The 23,610-nt window shown below is 52.1% G+C and overlaps 9 protein-coding genes across 9 annotated transcripts; 3 read left to right on the forward strand and 6 right to left on the reverse strand.

The window, feature by feature from the left end:
* Positions 1-73: 73 nt before the first annotated feature.
* J4E78_005398 (uncharacterized protein) lies at positions 74-896 on the reverse strand (the record flags this gene model as incomplete). The annotated part of the gene is made up of 2 exons (XM_049366018.1): positions 74-351; positions 422-896. The coding sequence occupies 2 exons, from the start codon at positions 894-896 to the stop codon at positions 74-76; spliced, it is 753 nt and encodes a 250-aa protein (XP_049222733.1).
* A 4,601-nt stretch (positions 897-5,497) lies between these two features.
* On the reverse strand, positions 5,498-6,750 carry J4E78_005399 (uncharacterized protein; the record flags this gene model as incomplete). The annotated part of the gene is made up of 3 exons (XM_049366019.1): positions 5,498-5,518; positions 5,562-6,581; positions 6,742-6,750. The coding sequence occupies 3 exons, from the start codon at positions 6,748-6,750 to the stop codon at positions 5,498-5,500; spliced, it is 1,050 nt and encodes a 349-aa protein (XP_049222734.1).
* Positions 6,751-7,309: 559 nt separating this feature from the next.
* J4E78_005400 (uncharacterized protein) lies at positions 7,310-8,200 on the reverse strand (the record flags this gene model as incomplete). The annotated part of the gene is made up of 1 exon (XM_049366020.1): positions 7,310-8,200. The coding sequence occupies one exon, from the start codon at positions 8,198-8,200 to the stop codon at positions 7,310-7,312; it is 891 nt and encodes a 296-aa protein (XP_049222735.1).
* Positions 8,201-8,699: 499 nt separating this feature from the next.
* On the forward strand, positions 8,700-9,289 carry J4E78_005401 (uncharacterized protein; the record flags this gene model as incomplete). Its single annotated transcript, XM_049366021.1, has 3 exons — positions 8,700-8,737; positions 8,789-8,964; positions 9,048-9,289. The coding sequence occupies 3 exons, from the start codon at positions 8,700-8,702 to the stop codon at positions 9,287-9,289; spliced, it is 456 nt and encodes a 151-aa protein (XP_049222736.1).
* Positions 9,290-9,727: 438 nt separating this feature from the next.
* Positions 9,728-10,388, reverse strand: J4E78_005402 (uncharacterized protein; the record flags this gene model as incomplete). Its single annotated transcript, XM_049366022.1, has 2 exons — positions 9,728-10,258; positions 10,308-10,388. 2 exons carry the CDS (start codon positions 10,386-10,388, stop codon positions 9,728-9,730), a joined length of 612 nt encoding a protein of 203 aa, XP_049222737.1.
* Positions 10,389-12,315: 1,927 nt separating this feature from the next.
* On the reverse strand, positions 12,316-13,944 carry J4E78_005403 (uncharacterized protein; the record flags this gene model as incomplete). The annotated part of the gene is made up of 1 exon (XM_049366023.1): positions 12,316-13,944. The coding sequence occupies one exon, from the start codon at positions 13,942-13,944 to the stop codon at positions 12,316-12,318; it is 1,629 nt and encodes a 542-aa protein (XP_049222738.1).
* Positions 13,945-14,905: 961 nt separating this feature from the next.
* On the forward strand, positions 14,906-15,304 carry J4E78_005404 (uncharacterized protein; the record flags this gene model as incomplete). Its single annotated transcript, XM_049366024.1, has 3 exons — positions 14,906-14,911; positions 14,963-15,003; positions 15,070-15,304. 3 exons carry the CDS (start codon positions 14,906-14,908, stop codon positions 15,302-15,304), a joined length of 282 nt encoding a protein of 93 aa, XP_049222739.1.
* Positions 15,305-15,562: 258 nt separating this feature from the next.
* Positions 15,563-18,784, reverse strand: J4E78_005405 (uncharacterized protein; the record flags this gene model as incomplete). The annotated part of the gene is made up of 1 exon (XM_049366025.1): positions 15,563-18,784. The coding sequence occupies one exon, from the start codon at positions 18,782-18,784 to the stop codon at positions 15,563-15,565; it is 3,222 nt and encodes a 1,073-aa protein (XP_049222740.1).
* A 3,313-nt stretch (positions 18,785-22,097) lies between these two features.
* J4E78_005406 (uncharacterized protein) lies at positions 22,098-23,552 on the forward strand (the record flags this gene model as incomplete). The annotated part of the gene is made up of 1 exon (XM_049366026.1): positions 22,098-23,552. The coding sequence occupies one exon, from the start codon at positions 22,098-22,100 to the stop codon at positions 23,550-23,552; it is 1,455 nt and encodes a 484-aa protein (XP_049222741.1).
* Between the last annotated feature and the right edge of the window lie 58 nt (positions 23,553-23,610).

A 23,610-nucleotide genomic window follows, 5' to 3' on the forward strand; every position in this document is an offset into this window, starting at 1 on the left:
CGTAAAAGTCAGTGGATGATTCATCGCATTGCAAGAGTGGACAATTCAGGTCCCAACTCGTCTTATCTCATGGTCACAACCGTGCTTGAGCAGGCTGGCTTTCCGCTATCTGTTGCCACATCTTGAGAGACACATGTTCTTTCTGCTGGTACCACCTACTCCTGGTGATGCGGTACGGCACAGGGAGATCCACATTCTCTGCGTCACCCGTGATGACCATGGAAGCGATGGCTTTTGCACAGAAAAATATCTGCGGCATACCGTGCCCGCTGAATCCTGCGCACATATACTGGCCGGGTTTCCCGCAAACAGGCCCAACATAAGGGAACCCGTCGTTGGAATAGCCCATAACTAATATGGAAGAAGATGAGTCAGTTCCGAAACATTCAATCGTGGGCGCTGGTGCAGACATGACACTTACTACCGGTCCAAAGCTCTTCTGTGTGTGCACCGCTGTTCTCCCACCCGCGGAAATGCCGTTGCATGTAACCGTCAAAGTAATGCCGCGCGCCATTCATCAGTCTGCTGTCGTCGGATACATCGAACCATTCGTCCAAGTCTTTGTAATAGTCGCGTCTTCCGCCCCCGACAATGATACTACCGTCCGGTCGAGGAATCATGTAGTCGTACTCGTAGTCGGAAAACCGCATCATATAGCTATCAGTCATTCTTGGTGCATTCTCGCCCGCCAAGCGCGCTACTATGCCTCTCACTGGGACGACTTTGTCCTTCATCTCCGGTACGAGAGCAGACGTGTATCCGTTCGTAGCATAAACGACAGTGCTGGTCTTGACGGAGCCGCGCGGTGTATTCACGACCCAATCATAATCTTTTGTGCCTCCATCGGCTGCCGAGACAGATGTTACTGAGGTATGTGTCTGCAAGTTGACACCCATAGATACCGCTTTCTCTAGCAAGTGCGCCACAAGTCGGTAGGGCCACAGACGAGCGGCGCTATATGTATGACAAGACTTTGCACCCCATACGCCGGAAACCTATGGGCTTGGTCAGATCTCTCCAAAGAAACATTTCAACGAATCAGATCAGATGTTTATCTCCAAACGCTACATACCTCTTCTGCTTCGCTGCCTGAAGTAAAATCTATCCCTTTCGCAGTGGAGATACCCGCTTTAGTGATTTTCGCAATGTCAGCTTGGATTTTATCGCGACCGGCTTCATAAAAGCAGACATCGGTGACCCTTGTCTCTTCGAAGTCGCAGTCACAATTTTCACGCTGAACAAGTTCTTTGATTGCATCGATCTGGCGGGCCTCGAATGTAGCCACGTGCTCGGCGACCGCTTTCCCATGCGTCTCCAGTACACTGGCCGCTCTTGACAAAGGGTCTGGTTTTAAATGACCGCCTAGATTTTCAGATTTAGTACGTGCGACATTGAAATGGAATATCAAGGGCATATGGTATGTACCGTTACGTCCGGTAGCGCCAGAGCAGGCCTCACGTGCCTCAAGGATAAGTATTGATGGTATTGGGCGGTCGCGACGCACACACTCTTCGACTATGTGATGCACGATTGATGCTCCAGCATACCCCGCGCCAACGATGACAACATCAACCTGCGTAGGAAGCTGTTCAGTGCTGCGATGGTTGTCGATGGGCCCAACTTGTTTTCTCCAATAGGAGGGGACAGCATCCGCCACCGGGAAAGGTTTGACGCTGGGGCCAGGAAAAGACATATTGGAAATGTAGTGTGTGAATCGTATGCATGTATTGGTGGTAGTTCTACGGAATTATCCTAACCGCAAGATGGGCTATGTAGGTACTCACGCTTAGTCATTCACAGGGCAGCTCTGCTTCTACTGTACCAACCCGGGAACTTGCGTAAGTTAGTCAGATAGATAGAATGCGTAAGCCCAGAACGTTGGTCCTTGGCTTCAAGTGGCTGCGCAAGGCGGTGATCATCAGGCAATTGCGACCGGGCCGGTCACCGGTCCGGTCACCGATAAGGACCTAGTTGACCTTGCCGCCCAGCAAGCACACACCTGTCCAGAGCAGCACAAGCCGATTAAGAAGCTTTCTTTTCGTGTAGTAGCATTGGCAGTGTTGAAAGCCCTCCGGTCTTATCTTTCGCCAACAACGCTAAGTCAGATGCGAGGTGATCGAGCAATTCTACTGGACAATATTCATCAGCAATGGCTGCTCGCGTGCTAGAGAAGGAGCGATGTGAACAGGTATAAAAAAACAGTTCATTAGCAGAATACAACTTTGCAGTAGGGGCACAGCCTGCATCATGATAGATATTTTGAACGATCTGATAATTGCTATCTACGGCGATGCCCTGACCACGCTTTCCAAACCCCTAGCGCGTGTCACACGCGTCTGCAATCCTTCTGGTGAGAGCCATCACGCACGACACTTCATTCAGTGATGACGTTATTCAACGGTCTCCTGGGCATCCTAGTGATCAACATGACCATACTAGGCACAGTGAGAACCAGCAAACCACAGTTCACATAGATCGGGACCACAGGAGCGATGCCACTCGCAGAGCTCAGACCATAGGAAACTGCCTGGCCCGCCGTCTCAAACGCTCGAAACAAGCCTGCCACCCGTGACGAATCACCCATGTCGTTGGAGAATGTGCCGAGAATCCAGTATAGTGTCAATTGCGTCCAGTAGCCGCTCACGAAAATGATAAGGTATGGCACGTATGCCCTTGCCCATCTGCCAGTTTCTCTGTCGTTGAAGTCAGTCTCAGTCGCACTGGGGCCTGCCTCGGTAGGATAACTCACGATCCGTAATCCAGCGCCGTTTTATTGCCGAGGTAGTGGTACTCGAAAGCGACCCAGATGAAACAACCGGTTTGTGGCAGGATCCACAGCGAGAATGCAACCCATGCCTTGGGCCGCTGGGGCCACCGCTGGCTGTCTAGAAGTTTGCCGAATATGACGACCGACGGAATAGTAATGGCGGCTGTACTAGTCAGCATGTAGTCAGCGGTCCCAAGATCCATACTTACGGAGAAGAAAAGATGAAAGAGCGCGAGCGCGGACCGAGAAGTGTAGCGAGAGATAGGTACCCATCGTCCCTCCGTAAAAGAAAGAATAGAACGCGGGCAGGAAGATCAACCAGACCTTGTTGCTTTGTAGAGTACTCCACAGAGCAACAAATTCTTGCGTCCAAGTAACCCTCCCCGACATGGGAACCTTGCTGCCATCGCGACGACGCACTCGGGGTGTGGGGGACAGTGACAGCGCCCAAAGAACTCCAGTGCATTCTGCTATTGGTTAGTAACTGTGCATTCAGAGCAGATGCCTAGTATCCGTCACGTACCGAATCCAACAAAGACCAGATATGTCGCCCATGCAATGCCTCCAGCAGAGGCTCTGTCTGAGTTCGTGGAAAAGTTTATCGCACCACCGATCAAGCTTCCGGAGCTTCGCATAGCCGACCAGATGCCTGTCAGAGATTAGTGGAATGATCATACTCCACGTCGCACACACGTGCTTACCAAGGTATAACCCCCTCTCTTCTAGCCTTGGGTAGCATAGCATGGCTGTCGTTTCGCCGACGTAAAGAAGCCCACCCGCTAGACCGTTGATAACCTGGCCCCATCAGTATGTTTCCCTTGTATGATGAGTGTAGATCGTACATTGGCGGCTATGAGGTACCAGTCGACGCCGAATCTAGCATTTACATAGTACGCAGATCCTTGGAGGGGCATCGTGAGAGCCGCAATGAAGCACGCCCATTTGATCCCGATCCTATTGATGATGGGGCCTCCGAGGATAGTACTGATGAAGCTCATGGCGTAACTCAACGAGGTTGCAAGATTCGCTAGCCATGGCGTTGACAAACCGCCTCCTCCTAGATTGGATATAGCATCACCCATGGCTGGGCCGACCAAGGAGAGCCTTAATCATGTTCAGCATCCGGATGGTAGTCTCTGGGAGGATTACTCACGCTCCGAACATCACCATCTGGAATAGCACGCTCCGGTAGAAAGTCGACCATTTCCAAGATCGCAGAAAGTCGTAATCGGTAACTTCTTCCTGCGATCCGATCGCGATGTCCTCACCACCGTCATGCTCCGTGTCCTTCACTTTGGCGTCTTTGGTGTCTTTAGTCTGCGAGTAATCCATCACAAAACCTTTACTGAATCCCGTTCATGATACGCTTCTATTTTATGTAGAACTCTTGCATGCTAGAGACTATCGGCCGGCAAGCTGATTAGGAAACGGTGCCCCTTGTTTGCTCCAGATAAGCATTGCACCGGCCCGGTCTGTAGCGCGACTGATTAGACATGGTGTTGTACGGGCGACAGAGTACGTGCTTATCAAACATGGATGAGCATGGGGTAGTAGCCGTGCCCGGCCATCGCGCTCTTCTCAAGTTGCTCCGGGCCTTTGCATCCCAATCGCCATTAGCACATGGATGCTAGACACGAGACCGAACGTTACAACGATGCTTGTGAGCTCTAAGAATGCTAGCCAATGTCTTCAGGAACATAGTTGGAAGGCAGCTGCGCGCAATAGAAAGCGTTGCTGGGAGTGACGAGAAGCGCCGGTCTTGGAGTTGCGGGGTGTGGGGCTACCTCCACTCTTCTAAACGCGTGCACCAATCAAGCCACGAGTATTACTGTACAACCCTTTCTTCCGATGGGCGGGAAGGGGAGGCATACAAGTTCCTAGCCGACTACCGCGAACATGCGCATATCTGGGCGACATGTCTCAGGAGTACAAACGGCCGTTGACAGTCAATTGCGGTTGTAGTGGTGGGGTGCCAAAGTGACAAAGTTGCGTTTCTAGAAAAAGTAGATCAACCTTAGCACGCTAACCTAAGAAAAAAGTGAACAGCCTAGAGCCTACGTTAACGTTAGGTTACCTACTTTGCAAGGTTTCGGCTTAATGTAGCCTATAGACCTGTTTAGTTTTTTTCTTGTATAAGGTGTTAGAACGGACGCATACTGTGGGTCGTAAAATGCGCGGATGTGGCGTACTCCTTTCAGGATGTGGGTTGCTTGTAGGCTCGTTGCTTGAGTGATATTGCGCTCATCGTGGTCGTTGGCATGGGGTCGAACATGACGATGCAGGATGTCCTTGCATCTACCAGGCTTGCAGGTATCTAGGCCTCATTTGCTCCCAAGGGTTGCTGTTCAGATGCATGCGGTGGTCAGTCGGAGTCAAGTCTGCGTAGTGTCATCATTGGTGGCGAGCTCTAACTATGCCGACATTGATTGAGACCGAGTCTATTCTATACAGATGTAACTGAAGAAGTCAGGCTTCTGACGCTGATCGGGCCACAATCGGTATCGATTGTGGTCGTCTGCAAACTGACGCTAATCTTGAATGCATGCTTGGGTTTGACATAAACATGCCCGCTGTTCAGATACGGGAGCTTGGGTAAAAGTTTCACCAAGTCTTCCCAGAAAATACCCTCCTTGCCAGCTTTGTCTGTGAATAAGAATCTCGTCTCGCGAAGATAATCTTTCGCGAGGAATACTATCGGAGCTTTATCTTTATGAGCTGGACAGATAACCACTATTTCAGCCGTATACCCCGCTATCGTGACGCTGAACTGAGCAGCAAGTACCAATTGGCTTACATTCTGGTCCCAGGCTTTCGGAACCAGGAACGTCCTGTCTAAATGATCCCAAGCGTGCAATGGAGCCACCGACCGCATTCGGAGATGTTCTTGGACGGGAATATGCAGGCCATCGTGGCGGAAGGACACCAAGCGGGTAATTGAGTGTTTGAGGAAGGCATCCGTTGAGAGGTAGACTGACTGCATCAGCTCCTGCGCGGAGTATGTGATGATTTTATTCGGCAGCCTGGCCAAAGGCAACCCGCCAATGCGGCAAAACAGCCCAGGACCGCATTTCCGGAGGAAGATACCTATACTGCTGTCGTCTTTTTTCGACTCCCCGACCAAGAGGACGTAGTGTTTCGGGATTCCGGTATAACCGCGCTCACCGTACCAGCCGTATATCTCGAAATCGCCGCCAAGCAGGAGACCGCGGTTGGTGACAGAGAACTCGGCTAGTTGGTGTTTGTGGACGCTCGCGGCGAATACATCCTCAAATGCAGCCGGTGAGCTTGCAAAGATCTCAACGAGGTCGTTGTTGTGATACTCCGACATGCTGTTCCAGGCGAAGATGCTGAGGTCGTTGTCGCGCTTGATGATCTCTTCTTGCAGACGTCGGAACGCCTTTGTACCCTCGCCGTAGATCAACGGCATGTTAACGTCGAATATACCAAGAAGGCAGTACGCCATATCCTCTTTCCGTTTCGTCCGCCTTTGTGAAGCCCATGACATGCGAGCAGACACGGATTGCTCGGCTATGATGTCTCTCCGCGCGTGCGTCAACACCGACTCGGGTATGTTGGTGAAACGAGATATGGCGGCCGCTTGCTCGTGTTTGGTTCCAACGAACTTCCATCCTTGGGCGTAGAACTCGACAATGCCTGGGGCAAGCAGTTCTTGTAGCGTCCAGCCTCTGGTGAACCATCGGCATTGGGACAGTCCTCCTTTGAGTACTGCGCCTTCGGGGAAGTCTTCGAGATACGCGTAGCAGACGATGGCTTGTCTGTAGTATTGAAACATGGAATTGATTGACTCTGTTAACTCGGCGCTGCTGGATTTGTCGACTGCAAGTAATGATGTTGATGTTAGCGAATGCGCAAGGCCAATGTTTGCGGCAAGCTACTTTGTAGCAATAGTAACAAAACACTCACTATCAACGATCCTGTTAGTTCAGATCTTACCAAAGGTAGGAAAAACTAACCTGCAGCATGTATCGACCCAAAAGTATCTTAGATTGTTTTTCAAGGCCTGGTCCGCACAGTAACGAATCTTACGATGTCCTTCTTTCTTTTCTCCTGTCCCATCTATCATGTCACGATAGCTAACTTCCTCGCTATCTGGGCCCCAGGTATGTGAAAGGATGGCGTACGGTGGAATGTCATCTTCGATGAATTCCACGAGGCTGAGGGTTTCATCGTCGGCAATGTGGAGGAGGCGCATTGTATGTTGAGGTACGCGTTACAATTGTGAAAGCGACACATACATGTGTGTAAAGTATGAAATTGATTGAAGATCATAGCGCGCGTACCTAGGAGACGGGATAGACGGAGGACTAGCGCTCATGAAAGAGGTTACGGCTGGGACGCCTAAGGCTGAATCCACAATCCTGTGGCGGTGCATGCTTGGCAGACAACCGTGCCTCGGAAGGTTATGAAATATGGAGACATGAACTGAGGAAAGATCTGTATCCCATTCTCCAGTACTGGAAAATTTGAGTCTATGGAATACCGCTTTGAGCTTTTGCGATGCGATGACAAGCCCAAATGCACTCAAAGCTCGCTCTTCCACGAATGATCCTCCGGTAAGCCCAATTGCCTTCGTTGCGCATTCAGTATGTGTTGCAAGAATATCGGCTTGATGCTGAGTACGCCAACAAGACTCAATAGCAGCATCAGTATAACGCCCAAGCCCACACCCAGAGCTACAGCGTCCTGCTGCCTGCTCACCTTCCTGAACCACGCCTTCGTATCCTCCACAGCGATGTTCTCGTCATGCGATCGTCGCGCGCTCATCATACCCGGTAGACCATCAAGCGACCGGTGGTTGAACTGCTTTTGGTAGTCGGCGAGCTCTTGCTTCTCAAGCTGCTTTCGCGCCCAGTTGTCCATGGTATCCCGCTGCTTGAAGCCGTTCTCTTCGCCGTCTTCATGATCGTGGTCCACATAGGCAATTGCGTCACCCGCTGCTTCCTCTGTGCTTGCAGTCTTTCCGCCATCGATCTGAGGCACTCCAAATCCGCAGCTGGTCTGGACTTTCTGGATCTTCAGCACAATGATAGCTCTTGCGCCCGTGACATCAACCTCATCACCGTTCTCTGACGCCATCTTAGCGCGCAATTGCCCGTAGTACGGGTCCCACTTTTCGACTACCCTTCCTTTGCAGAACAGTCGCATGATCTGTGGCGAGGGTCCGAAGGAAGAGAACATCACGGTAACGCGGCCATTCTCGTAGACGTGAGAGATGGTCTCACAACCGCTGCCGGTTGCGTCCAGATAGGCGACGGTGTTCGGGCCGAGAACAGAAAAGGTTCTTGACGGATGGCCTTTTGGCGAGATGTTGACGTGATCTCCAGCCCAAGGAGCGCTGGCCACGAAGAAGAGCGGTTGACTGGAGATGAAGTCGATGTGGTTCTCGTTGAGAGACGGGTAGAATTTGACCATGTTGAAGAGACGGACTTTAGAAGCAAGTAGCGGTCAGGATTGAAGGTGGTGGCCTGGTATGGGACGGTGTTGAAGAATGTAGCCGGCAAGGATGTCGTCCGGGAGTCTGACAATTTGCGGGAAGGGTCGAAGCGAGTAAAGCAGATGTTGCCTGAACTGTGTTCAATGGTCGTCTCAAAGTGGAAAGGGGAGATCCAGGCTGGGAAGTCACGATCTGCCGACTCGTCTACTTGGACCGTAGAGTGAGAGTAATTATGCGGTTATGCCCTATCAGACGAAAGAAATGGAATTCTGAGAATGTACACGTTCTTGTATGTTTGCAGCGCAATGCGTGATTAAGATTTGGAGCGCAAGAAAGCTGCGATGCACGGTAACACGGCCTTACCCTTTGCGTGCTAGCTCGAAAGCAGCTCGCGTGTCAGTGGGGGCGGGGCGCATCGCCAGAGGCGCAACGAGATGCGACGGAAATCTATCAAACGCTTACATCAACACTGTCAACATGGTGCTCGCACTAGCATTGAAAGCAGAGCTGAACGGGTAGGTACATCTCTCTAACTACACGTGTCTACCCTACTAACACACCTTCAGCGTCACCGACCTCCGCCCCAACGACACGGAAGACGCGCCCTTTTTCTACACATTCAAGGTCCAATGCACGTCATGTCGCGAAGTGCACCCCAACCCTGTCTCGGTCAATCGCTTCGAGATGAACGAGCAGAGCGGCAGCAAGGGTGAAGCCAACTTTGTCTGGAGGTGTAAGAACTGTAAGGTCTTTCTGCCCTGCGCCCTTCTCTTTACTTCAGCCACTGACATGACCTGTAGAGAGAACACTCAGCAAACATCACAGCCGCGCCTACCTCCTACGAACAAAGCGACCCACCCAAGAAGACCAACATCCTCATGTTCGACTGCAGAGGCCTAGAGTTCGTCGAATTCATCGCCGAGGGAGAGTTCCTCGCGACAGGCACGGAATCAGGCACCAAGTTCTCTGGTATTGAGCTACCTGACGGCGAATGGTACGACTACGACGAGAAGGCTGGCGAGGAAGTTAGCATCACGAACGTCGAGTGGGAAATACGTCGCGCGTAGAATGCACGGGAAAGAGGGAGATTCATACGGCAGGTTGTACAGATTGGAACAATGTACACCAGACGTGGTATAGTCGAGCTGATAGGACAAGACGAATGTGAAGAGGTGGCTATAGTACATAATGACGACAGCAATGCTCAACAAAGACTGCAAAAGGAGAAGGAACAAGTTGCGCACGTTCGAATTGCACATCAAATCTCGTGAACAGCAAAGCTATCCAACATAAGTATATTGAAACTACTAAACAGGCACACAGCACTACGGATATCAGTTTTACACCTCAGCTACCAGCCACGATGAAGTAGCGACGGTGGAATCTACCTCCAAACTCTACCTACAAAAACAGCAACAAAACCCTACGTAGGAGCTACGAAATCGTCAGCGCACAAGGTCAACAAGGATAGCTGAAGCAAACTCACCATACAAAGATCGAAACACTCAAGACCAGGTAACGACTGTTGTAGCCTTACCGAGCTTGAAGCTATCCTTCGGCTTCTCCGCCTCACGCTTGCCCCACGTCGTCTCCGAGTCCGGATTGCCCAGGGTCTGGCGCTTTTCCTTGCCCCAGGTGATAATGGTGCTTGGCTTACCAAGCTCGATGGTATCGGCAGGGTCAGTCCCATCCCTCTTACCCCAGCTGACCTCGGAGCTCGGCTTTCCCAAATCGATGGTGTCGGGCTGCGTGACTGTGTCGCGCTTCGCTGTACTCCATGTCACAACTGTCTTGGGCTTGCTGATGGTGAAGGTGTCTTTGGGTTCACTCCAAGTGACATCGCGTTTCTTGTCTTTGGGTTCACTCCAAGTGACGGTGCGTTTCTTGTCTTTGCTCCAGATGATCTCGCTGGTAGGGGGGCCGAGCTGTACGTCGTCTGGGTTGGTCGGCTCGTCATCGCGCTTGCTCCAGATGATCTCGCTAGAGGGCTTGCCGAGTTGGATATCGTCTGGGTTGGTAGGGCTGAGGGTTTGTGCCTGCTCTTTGTCAGCTTGGATGTCTGTGATAATGACGAAGTCGAATTACCTCAGCTGAAGGCACAGGTGCGGCGCTGCTCACAGCAACCAACACACCAGCAGCAAGAACGGATACGAATCGGTACTGCATCTCTTTTTTCGTCTGACTGTTCCTTAACTTCGAGTACTAGTGTTGGGAAAGGGCAAGAAGTCGGTGGGGCTCGCTTGCAAGGCAATAATCTCAGGGTCTGGGGTTGATATATCAAAAAAGATGCATGAGATCTACACGGAGCCGGCATACCACTTCATTTATACGCATCATTTGTACCAAAGTTCAGACACGCTTTTGCCACTCTGTAGCTGCCCGAGATGGTAGATGGCTAGTTGGTGTTCGAGGCTGTTGGATACGGTTCGTGTAATTTGGGTAAAGTACTTTTGCTTCCTGTTGTGGTTAGGAGATGTTTGGTCCAGCCAGCCTCAAGCGAGTATGCAGATGAAAGGGCATACGTGACTGGGGCATTTTGTGTGGGGTGATTGAGGGATGCGACATTCCAGAGGACTAAGATGGCTGGTGCTGCTAGTACTCGTCCCTGGGGATTTGGCAAGGACTTCGCATACGAGAAAGTTTGACTAGACGTCTACTAGCTCTCCAAAGTCATGGGTTAGTATTTCTCTGCGGTCTTTGCCACGCCCCCTTCCGACTTGTTGTATGGACTTCTTTTTCCCTTTACATGTCTAAAAGGCTCAACAGTCAGTACGATGGCAAACATGGGCGAGATGCTCTCCTACCATTCTCTTATCGTGTCTCAAGTATACTCCAGAGTCCAGTACAACAACCCACGCTCTATGCAATCTCTCCATCACAAATCAGCATGGATGTAGGGACTCCCAACACCGACAACACGCTCTAGCCCAACCCACACCTCAATCTGCGTATCCAGCATCGAACGGCTTCCCTGCATGAAGATCCTTGAGAGGATGGTTTGTACTAAGTAAGGGGTGGGACGTACATCCGAGTGCGACCAGAACCTCGTTGTGTCGCACAAGAATCTTCGGCAGAGTAATCATCTACCGTGTATGCAACGCTATCGCGGCTAGTCCTCTGGGATAGTGAAAGACCAAGGGTGATGAGATGAAGACGCCTGGCTTATCAGGCAACACAGAATAGTTGTAGACAGAACATAGGGATACAAAGGTCTAGAGCTGGCTGGCATCAGCTCTGGACTACGAATGAATGCCTGAGTAGTTCCCCATGCATCACACTAGACAGATCCTGAGGATAAAGCTACGCGAGACAACGCAACATATGTATCATGGCGGCTACAAGCAACGGCTTGCAGAGTCTGGGGAACTTACCTGCACGCTGGATTGGAGACCAAGCAACGATGCAAAGGCTCCGGTGGAGTGATCTCCATAGTGCGTCTGTCTATCTTTAGACAGGAATGCAGCGTCGCCCGACACGACTGCCTCCTTTGGCTAGTGCGAAAGCGAGGGCATATCAAACGTCCCCAGTCATATGAGTTCTTCAATTTGGAATAAAAACCAGGATATTGTCGAATGTACGGGACACGAGAGGATGAACATTTGTGCACCAACGGAAGGAAGCATTCCAAACTCGTAATAACAACGAAACATGACGAACACGAAAAAGAAACCACCCGTGCCGAAAGTCCTTTTCGAGCTGAGTTTGTTGGTGATGAGTAGCAGCAACAGTGATGTTGGTGACAGACGTGCTGAAGCGAAAAGGATAAATGAGGCTGCCGACGCAGTTAATCTAAATAGATGAGGTCTCAAACAAAGAAGTCCTCGGCAGAGTAACGGTCTGGTGACACCTCGGAACTGGAACACGATAAGATTTCTTTGGTAGCAGCTCGTCATTGTGCCAAACTTTGAAATGTGGCGGCGGCCTGGTCAGTCGTGTTCGTGTCGGCTTCGCCAGATGGGAGATTTTCATCACAGCTGGACGAGAGCTTGATGGAACGAGATTGTTTGTTTTCATCTGTAAGTGGCGCCATCGTAGGGCTATGGTATATACACTGGTATACATGATAAAATCGTACTGTACACATGATAGCCATTCAAGGCTCCGGATCCTTCGGTCTCTCTCCAAACTCCCGCTCCAACCATGACGCCCAAACCTCCTTGGGGTCGGCCGTGTTATCCGCGATGTCCTCCGTTGAACCAGCTGCATCATGCGCGTCAGAATCGTCAGGCTCGCCTTGAATGAATGTAGTGTTATCGTCCCCGTCTATGCCTTCTAGCGCATCCTTTACATCCGCGTCTCTTGTGTCCTTGATGTAGGCGGAAGCGGCAATCATGACGTTGTCTGCAACCCAAGCGGGAGCGAGCTGCAGTTTCTTCTTCTTTGCCACATGCTCGTTTCTTGAGGCGAGACCGAGGATCTTTTCGCGATCGAAGCCTTCGGTAGAGATGTCTGCCAGGATCTGGTTGAAGGCGACCGTGTTGCCGGTAATGGAGCACAAGCCTATCATTTGACCGTATGCTTTGGTCATGTCTTCATGATTCACTCTGGCCTTGATGCTGCTAATCTCTCCCCAAATGTATAGGCCCCCTTCCCAGTCCGCGCGGCGGAGACAGTCGTTGAGCATTCTCGTCAGACCTTGAACGTCGAGACCCCAGCCGTCCGCTTTCATCTCGTAGTAGATATCAAGCGCTCGGTCGAACCCTGCGAATCGCATGACACCAGTTATGAGGGAACTAAACACCATGGGTGTTGGGTGGACTTTCTGGTAGACCTTCTTTTCGTCGACCCTCACGAGCCGGCCATGACTGGCTTCGTTGACGTTGACTTTGGGAGTTGCGAGCATAAGCCCGTCGCCTACACCTCTCATCCTGGCGACAAACCTCGAAAAGTCTTCAGGGTTTCCATGCCTCAGGGAGGCGTAGTGATTGAGTATTTCTCGACAGGTAATCTCGTTGGGACGAATTTTGTTGTAGTTGAGGGCGGGTATCACACAATCTATGAGGTTGCGACGCCGCCACTGTCGAAAACCTACCAGCAAAGTGTTGAATGTCTGTAAGTCCGGTGAGGCCGATGAAACGAGGAGGTTGTGACAGATCTTTGCAAGCACGACAGCCTCTTTGCGGTCGTTGCCGTGTACGTCGCTTTCAAACAGCTTTTGGATGCTCTGATTCATTTGGATCGTAATGGCGTAAAAGTCTCCATCCACGTCCTGATAATATTCCGGAATTCCTGGATGATCTGGGTGAATTCGAGCCTGGGCAATCACGTCTGGCGGACTATCAACAGGAATCTGATGGAGGTTTTCAAGAGCCTCTAGGATGTTTTGGCGCGCTTGCTCACGCTCCACAGCATTCATGGCTATGACGTCCTGGATCTGCTGTGACAAATTGTCGGAATCCACCTCCCAAGCCTTGTCGAATCTAGGCACGTTGTTTTTGTGCAGTAGTTCGTGTATAAGGAGACCGGTGGAGAGTTCCTGCATGGCCAGCTTCTTCCACGAGTGTCGCCTTTGCAGGGCGTTTACGCGTAGTGCGTCTGGCGCCCACAAGGACTGGGGCGGCAAGTTGTAGCGTATAAGTTCAGGACCGGTATTTGTTGGAAACTCCAGAAGCTGCATACCTGGGAACCTCGAGTCAAAGCGCAGGTCTTCCAGCTCAGCGTAATCGCGAATTTGTGACTTGATTTCTTGATCTTCCAAGATTGGATCCTCATCCAATTCCATGCCTACAATGCGCTCCAACGCGCTCCAGTCGAAATCGTCCGGCAGATCATCAAAGGTCAAGCCATGGTATCCATGCCCCAAGGTCACAGAATCAGTGGCCGTGTCTCTATCCTTCGTTCTCTCTCCTGGGGACCCGTCACCCGTAGATTGGGCTAGTGATGAAAAGGCCTTCTCCCATTGTGTGTTCCTAGCGGCTTTCGCCCTCGCATCGACGGCCAGCCCCGCAGCGAATATGGTCGTGTATACGAAGGTCGACGTTGGTGTGCCGATTGCCCGCGTGCGGCGAAGAGCAGTCTGCCCGCTGCGCCTAGCGAGAGCGCCGGTATTGGAGACGCATGAGATGCATCTGCAGGTACCCGGGTTCGACGTTGCCCGGGACCAGATGGCTCGCATTGCTACCGGGGCATGCTGCGCGAAGAGTGGAGGGGCGACGAAGGACCGGGTCGCCGGCGGGAGGACGAGGCGGCGCACCGTGGTAGGCGCAATGGTGCTGCTGAGAGTAGGCAGCTATGAAGGTCCAGCTGGAGTATGGCGGCCGAACGAGTGTGACTGGAGGTTGTGGTGTCGGGATTCCGCAATTGCTGTACTCGTCCGATCATTCGAAGAGGGAACAATTTCTTAGCGCGTCCGCTAGTCGCGTCGCTCTACACATGCATCGTGGACACCAGGTAGGCATGGGTGTGGAAGAACAGTGGAGGCAGGTGCATGACTGATCATGATTGTGACGTGAGTCCAAGACAGGAGAGTGCGAGTCTCAGATATCCTCGAATGCACCTTCCACCCTGAACCACCATCTGTTGCCCGGCTTCCCCGCGGTGAAGCACGGTGACCAATCGGCGCTACCTTTTGCCGACGACTTTCCAAAGCTGCAGGCACGACCGCCATAGCACCACGACCCTCATTGCTCTACCCACCAAACTCACGGCTACCCGACAGCAAGCCCTGAGATAGAGTCGCAAACATGGCTGTAAGCTATTCTTTATGTTCTCCAGTCGCGCGCAAAGCTGACTTCCACCAGGCAGTCGCACCCTTCAACCCGCGTCCTTTGCTCCAAAGCTTGTACGTCGCACGCCTTTACCTCTCAAACCACCCTCACCCGAAGAACACGCGCTAACATACGCGCAGAGTCGACAAAGACATCGTCGTCAGGTTAAAGTGGGGTGAGACCGAGTACAAGGGCAGACTCGTCTCGGTGGACCTCTACATGAACATCCAGCTCTCCAACACGGAAGAATTCGTAAACGGCGTCAGCTCCGGCACTCTCGGACAAGTCCTGATAAGGTGCAACAACGTCCTGTGGATTGGAAAGGCTGAAGAGGTGGAACCCAAGGCGACCAAGGATACGGCCATGAGCGGTTGAGATGCCCACGAGGGCAGACACACGATGCGCGAGACAAACTGAATATCGCAATACGAGCGCCCACCGGGAGCGCGCAGGAGCTGTCTGGGCGCAAAGACTACATGCGCCCGCAGCAGAAAGGCAGCAGGTGCGCTCCACGTAGTATGCGCACTGAAGATACCACAGAGCAGATAGGCGCACAATTGGAATGGGTAAAAGTCAGGATACCAAGCTTCGGTTGTGAGGCGCTACAATGTCATCAACTATTCAAGCTGCCAGCTATTCGATCTCTTCTATGACCATCTTCCTCTGACCCTCCCCATTCGCAGTCTGAGGCTGGACGTTGAGGCCTCGGAGGTTTCCTTCTATCCCAAGATCCGGTCCCAGCCTGAGGCCTTCATCTCTAATCTTATACAGCTTCTTCATCCTCATCGTTTCGAGACCCTCCACGACGTTCGCAGCATGGTCTCTTACGAGCGCGTCTGCGTCCTCATCCTTGACCCATCTCACCACTCGCTCGACCTCTTCCTGCTGCTTCAAGTTCAGACCCACCGCACTTTCCTGTCCACTCTCGATCCCTTCGTCGATAGCGCGCAACAAGCCCATCACGACAAGCACAGCCGAGCGACGCAACAACGCCTTTGACTCCTCTCTTTCCATGGCAAGCACTAACAACACCATCTGCAATGTCGCATCGACAATAGGCTGACGTAGAACGTCCAATCGGTGTTCCATGGCAGTAGACAGCACACTAAGAGCGGAAGCGCGGATACGAACGTCTTCCTCGACACCAGTATCTTCCCATCCACCGACAATTTTCTGCAGCGCTTCATACTCCGCTTGTACCTGCGGATCTGCGCCCTCGGGCTCGAGAACATTGGGTATCGGTCCACCCCAAGCAGCCTCCCCTTCCTCTCGAAGCTTCCGTTCGCTGTCCGCGAGCTCGTTACGTGCCGACAATGTCTGCGTACGTTGACCGCGCCGACTCGCCAACGAAAGACAAGCTTCCGTGATCTGCTTTACGCATCGATGCTGTAGCGTGCTACGCTCACTCGAAACCCAGAAGTGGTCTTCGCCGACAAAGTTGTTCAGTACTTCTCCAACCCGGAGTCTGAAGTCGAGAGCATTTCTCAACTCCCGCTCTTTCTCGTCTGTCTGCTTTCCTCGCGCTAGCTTCAATGATCGCTCATCTATGTCGATGAACGCGTCCGTCAGTATGCCGACCACGGGCTTTGGGGCGCGTGTGGCCAAGGTGACCAGGACGGGTATAGCGGCTAAGTGGACGTAGGACTCTGGGTCTGCCAGTGAAGCTGACAAAAGCGTGTGCGTGAGTGATGGTACATCAATAGCCTGAAACGCGGTGGGGCTTTTCACAAGCTTATGAATCGTGTTCAACGCCCAAGTTCGGTTGGGTGGATCCGGTGATTGCAGCTCGGCGAAGCAAGTCTTCAAAGTTGTGCGATGTTCATTCAGTGGGTCGGTTGTTGATTTCTCTGTCGATGACGGCGTTGTCGGGGTGGGAGCAATAAGGTGGAGAGCTGTAGTGGCAGAATTGCTTATGACAGACGATGTGGCTGACTGCGACTGCGAAAGATATGCTAGCGATGGAAGAAGTGCGTGCAGAGTCTCTGTGACAGTAGGTGTTTTCTTGAGGTCCGACGATGCGAGCAGTGTGTTGAGAATACTCAATGCGAATGACACCAAGTCTTCGTCTCTGGCCTCAATCTCTTCATTCTCTTTCGTCATGTCTTGTTTCCGTACAATGTTGTCAAGCATTGCCCTCTTCGATGTACGCAGTCTGTCTGACTTGTCTTTTCGAGTTTTCTGCTCGCTCACGTAGTTCCGAATCAGCTGTGCGACGAGGTCAACGATATGCTGCGGACTTCTGGCAAAGTGCTCCTGGAAACGCTGTGCCAGAGCTTCCGATAACTTCGCATCTACAAGCGCCGAAAGAGGATCGATGTCGGACTCGTCGTCGGTGAGTAACTTAGTGGCAGGTTTCTCCGGTACGAGCCACCGTTTGGTGGCGTTCACAAAGATGGACCCAGCTGTGTCGTCGGCGATGTTGGCTTCTGTCAAGAGGGTAATGAAAACAGTGACTCTATTGTCCAGGTCGCTGATGCGTCCGAAGATACCTTCCATCGTTCCTATCCCTCCACTCTTATCTCTTGTACGAGTGCGAATCTCGACACCGCCTTGAGATCCTGGCCCGAATGTCCAATCATCATCGCCATCCCAGAAGAGGTTCGTCGCGATACTGTCAACCTGTTTGGTGTCGCAGGCAACCTCCATGTAACGCGAAAGAATGAGACTTGGAAGCAAGCTCCATTCTTTGTCTAGAGAGAGTCTATCTTTTGCGTAGTTAAGCAACGCCCAAAGCGGAAGTATGATGGGATGAATGAGACGACGGATCAGTCCGCCATGAGAATACGATGAAAGAATCGTCTTCAGTCTTCTGAGCGCCATCTTGAGTTCCTCTTCCGACACAACGGTCTGCTCGGACTTCGGTGCGCTAATATTCTTTGGGTAGATTGCTTGGAATAAGGGCTTCGCAAATGTATCCCATCCCACAGTTCCCGGTGCGCCAGTCGTCTTCTTACTGAGAATACCACCAGCGATGATCTGCCCAGCAGCTCGACTGAGTTCTTTGCCCTCGCTACCATCTAGGAGATGCAATAGCTGAGGAGAAATCTTCACGAGCCATTCATCCTGACTGATTCCGCTCGGTGGTAGAACTAGTAGCTTCGAAGCTTGCGAGACAGCCTCTAGTGGGATTGGTATCTGAGATTGAGGGCCTGATGCGCTCTGAGGTACGTGGGAGTTCTTCGATAAGTAAGACAGCGAAAGAAACTCGATGGTATGGCGAACGCCTTGGGTTCGAAGGGGTACCAGCGAGAGCTCTGAGGATATGACAGGTTTGAGCCAGACAGGAAGAGGCTGCTGGAGGAACGTAGTCAAGACAGGGAGAAGACGTGATGTTGGAGTGTCCTTCATGATCTGTTCGTATGTTTTCGAATACCTTGACTTCGCTGTCTCAGACGACGTAGGAGAGTAGGAGAGCTCCGCCACAGCAGAGATGATGTCCGGGAGAACTCTCTGGGATAGAAGTGGTTGTACACCCGAGCCCTTCTGCTCCATAATAGACAGCAAGGCTTCAATGACGGCCCCTAACGCGTCCATATCGTGATTTGGAGGCGTGAAGATTACAGCGGTCAGGACCGACCTTGGCCGTTGGCTGAATGCAACACCAGGAGACAAACGTGGGATTACTGCGAGAATAGTGATGAGATCTACAAGACCGTACACCACACCGGCGAGGGAAGCATCGTAGGGTGCATTTGGATCTGCGGCTAGGTCTGCAGTGTTTATGGCCTGGAGATGGACGAGCGCTTGTTCGACGAGAGTATCGGTAGGCACGTCGGCACTGTATTTGCGGTCCTTATCGACAAATGGGCCGATGAAGTTGGCTGCCGCATCCACTGCATCTTCGACCGCTCCCATCGTGCTTAGCGAGGCCGCGAAGCTGGGCGCGAAGCGCAAAGCGCTGAGCGCGGCTGTGGGTATAGTGATGGTTGTCTTGCCGGAGCGTGTTGCTCACGATAGATGTGCGTGATCCACCAAGAAAGCTCTATATAGTCCAACGTTGTTCTCTAGATTTCAGAGAATTCGCCATTTATTGTTACGTGAGATGATGCGATGGAAAATAGCAACGGGCAGGCGGAGAAGGATATTGCTGATTTGTCAGAGAAGGATGGGTCTCACGTGCTAGCGTCAATTCGACGCGAGGCAGGCACGATCTCTTGGCGCGAGGCGACGCGTCTTCGCCCTGCTCCTGCCGACATGAATCCAACAACCACCCCGACGTACCCATCGCCACACGACGTTCATCTCTATTCAAACGCTACAACTTCTCATCGCGTCTCGATTGGATCCTGATTTATGCACGCGTCACCAACATCGTCTGACCATGTCAATCGCGGCGGGACTGTCGCGCAACGCTCCCTTTGGACACAACTTCTTCTCTCGATTGCTTGCAAGCACCCCACAAGTCACTTCCCCCACAGTTACCGATGTCTGTCTTCCATTTGGAATGCGGTTCGTCCGCACCTCACGCACTTGCGCAGTCAGCACACGCCCGAGCCTCTCAGCATGGTCTCAATGGGTCGTTTGCATGTTGTCTGTGCGCCTTGATGGAAACATCGGGGTTGTGTGTGAGGAGGGCAGGCTCGGATCTTAACCCTAATCGTCTTCCGGTGTTCGATGTGCTTGTAACACAACGGATAGTATCGCGGTCATGTCGCCGACCTTCCGACTAGCCCCTGCATATTGGTCTGCTCGCGTGGACCTACTTGCTTGGTGTGCAAAAGGAAGACTCGAGGTACGGGAGCGGGAGCTCAAATTGGGATGACATGTGCCTGTCGGGGTATTAAAGTTCTCGTACGAGGACCACGTCGGCATCTCATCTGTACAACAGACTCTGGCCACGAAAGATAGCTTCACGACGAATGCGACGAGGCGAAGAGGAGAGCTCTGAAGTCAGACGCCGGTCGCCTCACTAGAGGATCGACTTTGGGTTTCATCATCGCGTCTAAATCACAGTCCCTTCGATGCCGAGAGCCATACAGGAGCTGCAACACCTGATGCCAACTATCGCCATGTTACCAGCAGACGTCATGCCTACAGCAACGGGACAGAAGAAGAGCGCGGCCCTGACATTGATCGAGCCAGACATACAGACACATCAACTTGTTCGGCTTCAGCTGGCGTGAGATCCACTCGTCGGAAAGGCGAAAGCCTAGCGAGGTCTCGATACGTCGCAGGTTGGTGTTGTCAGCTACGGCGGGCCGTCACGCTCCGGATTCGATGTCTTGACGTCCGAAGCACGAAAAGTCTGCTGTGTTTACATGTGTTGGATCAAGTACGTGGCGTTTGTACTGCATGGCAATCTGTTCGAGCCGGACTTGTGTATGGCGACGAAGTACCCGTGCATCTCGCCCACAGGGACGAAAGTCCCCATCAGATCTCCAATCTCTTCCTTCATCTACTACGTTACGAAGCCGGTGTCGCAGTATCACCACTTGACACCAGTCACTCTAGGGTGATATCTGACCAGTCGCGTTAGTCGTCAACACGTATGTTCAGCATACGTATGAATTGACGAGCGTCTACCCATCCGATCGAGCAGTTCTATTTCTGTTGCGATCGTCAATGCGGCTTTTGAGGATGTCCTTTGTCCGTATCATCATGCCCTTCGTTTCTCAAGAGAGCGGAGCGGAAACAAAGACTAGTCTCAGGAAGTCTTGTCACTACGTACAGAGAGAAGCATCTTGGCTCAACAACCCATGATGATTGTGTCCATTGGTGAGTGTTGCGTGTCTGTTGTGCTAAGATGACTAGGATCTTGTTGTTTACGCAAGCTGGAGCACGGAGACGATGGTCTTGCAGCGATGAGAGGAACTGCTAGTTTTGGAGTTGCGACTGCCTTCCATGGAAACACTATCACATCAACAAGACTTACAATATCGGATCCATCGCTTTGCGTTCTTTGGCTTGGCTACACGACAAGAGAGCTGAGCATGAGGGCTGGAAATCCGACGACAGCAATTGGTGGACAATGTGAGCCATAACGCAGTGCTTATCGAACCAGAAGATGAAGATGGGACCTCTCAAGAGTGAGGCTCAAGGTCTAGACCTGTCTGTCAACATTTTCTGCGACAAGTTCCTGTGGGCTCTTCATTCTTCCAACCAAACACGCTTCGCGGTCTTGTCACCACCCTTCTTTGCTACAGTCTCTTGGCCTACGCCCTGGATGCATTATCGCTTGGTTACCGACGTCGGTCCTTGAGATGCGATTGGTGTGAAAATGGGAGAGCGTGGTGTGGTGTCATCGTGGGTGGTTCGACGGCTGTCCTTCGGGATGGCCAACTCTTTTTTCGATAAGTCTTCTGTCTTGGGCGGCTAATACTACGCTAATTAATGCAGGTACCGAAATCGGCCCTGGGCTACTCTAATGCTCGTATTGGGGCTTACAGCTGCAGCGGGTGCACCCCTCAGGTGTGTCAGCCCTTGGCCAACCGAGCTCGTACGCATTCAGCCTATACAAACACGCTACAAGAACGAGTCACCAAGACCGCCACATTCCTCACGCGACCCTCCTTACTCCAAATACTGTTCAGCAATATCTGTGGACTTGGAGATCAGACCCCAAATTATCGATCCCGAGCTTCCAAGCGTTGTCATTCTCGTCAGTTTGGGCATATGGTTGGACCAACAATCCATACTCCATTGCTTGGCTCGAAGCCTCTTCCACATGTTAAAGGAGGAGGTGAAGTCTCGGTATCCACCGTTGCTGGTATGCACCAATAGGGAACCGGTTGAGGACGAAGCTTGGGAGAGATCACCAGATAATGATTCGAAGACACGCTGCAATACCGCGCACTCGACCTAGTACAATACAACCCTTATTTTCCAATGCCAGACCACTTGTGAGTAAGCGACGGTGCTTACTCTTTCGAGAAGACATTCGCATAGCCGTTTCGACAATGATCGGCTCCTATACGACCTACGCTCAATTGTCGGACAGAAGCAACGTATGATTCGTGCTTGGTTGTGATTGCACGCACATGTATCACTCCAGATGCACCCTTCTACACCCTTTCAGAGCCGTCTCAGAACACGTCATTGGCAGCTGTGTTGTTGTAACGTTAAGTATAAATCGAGGTGTACATCGTGACAATCTCAGCAGCACTACTTCAGAGTCTCTGATCTTGAGCTCAACATGTCGCATTTTCTCGTCCACCTTCTTTTCGCGTTCATGCTGCCAGCTTTGGCCCGCGGCGATACCTGTTCATCAGTCGCTTCTCTCGGTTACATCACCGTCACATACCCCCTCAACCTGGCCTACATTGAAGAACAAACCCAGTATTGGTCTACTTCGTGCTCTGCTCTCCTCCCATCCTGCATCATCTTCCCGAGGACGGTGGAAGAAGTCTCGACCGTGGTGCAAATCCTCGCCAACACCACTGAACGCTTCGCCGTCAAATCTGGTGGCCACAATCCCAACAATGGATGGAGTAGCGTAGCCGGGGGCCCACTCATTGCTATGGAGCATTTCGATCAAGCCGATCTCGACCGCAGCACAGGTATCGTCGACGTAGGTCCTGGTAACCGGCTTGACGGTATCGCTGCTAAGCTGCAAGGCACGGGGTGGACGTTTGTCGGCGGTCGCATCGGCAACACTGGAGTCGGCGGACTAGTGCTGGGTGGAGGGCTCAGCTACATGTCGACACAGTACGGATGGGCTGCATCAAGTGTCCTCGAGTACGAGATTGTCTTCGCGAACGGCACTATCGGCCACATCCGGAACGACAATCACCCCGACCTATTCGTCGCGCTCAAGGGAGGTGGTAACAACTTCGGCGTCGTAACGAACTATAAGCTGCAGGCTCACCGACAAGGCGACATTTGGGGCGGCAACCTGGTGTTTCTACGTACGCCGAGCAAGGACAAGCAGCTACTTCAAGCAGTTCGTGACTGGACAGAGTACAACGAGGATGAGAAGGCTGCTGTTATAGTCACGGCGGAGCGAGCGAATCTCAACGTAGTCGACTCTTGGATCATCTTCCTGTTCTATGACGGTCCGACGCCACCAGCCGGACTTTTCGACAATTTCACCGATGTCAATCCCTTGCTTGATACCACCCGAAAACGCACCTACGCCGATCTCATGGCCCTAAGTAACTGGGTCGTGATCAAAGGCAACGTCGTGGACATCGCCACAGAAACGATACCTCTACCTTCCCGCGCCAATGCTGTCGAGGTTATGGAAGGCCTGCACAGGCACTGGCGCGACATCTCTGACACCACACTGCTCGTACCTGGAATCGTAGCATCTATCGCATGGCAGCCATTCCCAAAGAGGATTGCGCAAAAGGCTCGGGAACTAAGCCCTGATCTGATCGATGCTGATGCAGATGTTGATCGCGTTATAATTGAGATGAACTACGCTTTCACGCCACAGTCACTTTATGAGAAGATGGCTGACACGATGGAATCGACTTATTCTGGTGTGAGAAACAGAGTTCTGGCGTGGCAAGCAGAGGGCAAACTACCGGAAGCGTATTTGCCTGTCTTTATGAACTATGGGTTCTTTCGGCAGGATTACTTTGAGAGATTGAGGCCTGAGAGCCGGGCGTTGGCGAAGAGGGTTGCAGATGCAGTGGATCCGGCAGGTCTGTTTAGGTCACGCACTGGGGGCTGGAAGCCATGAGCTTGGAATGATGATGATTGTTTCGAGCTTTTCGCTCAATACTGGGCGAGGTAATTCC

This window comes from Alternaria triticimaculans, assembly GCF_023758025.1.
Source record: "Alternaria triticimaculans strain BMP 0046 chromosome Unknown scaffold_6, whole genome shotgun sequence".
In the NCBI taxonomy this organism is placed as follows: Eukaryota; Fungi; Ascomycota; class Dothideomycetes; order Pleosporales; family Pleosporaceae; genus Alternaria; species Alternaria triticimaculans.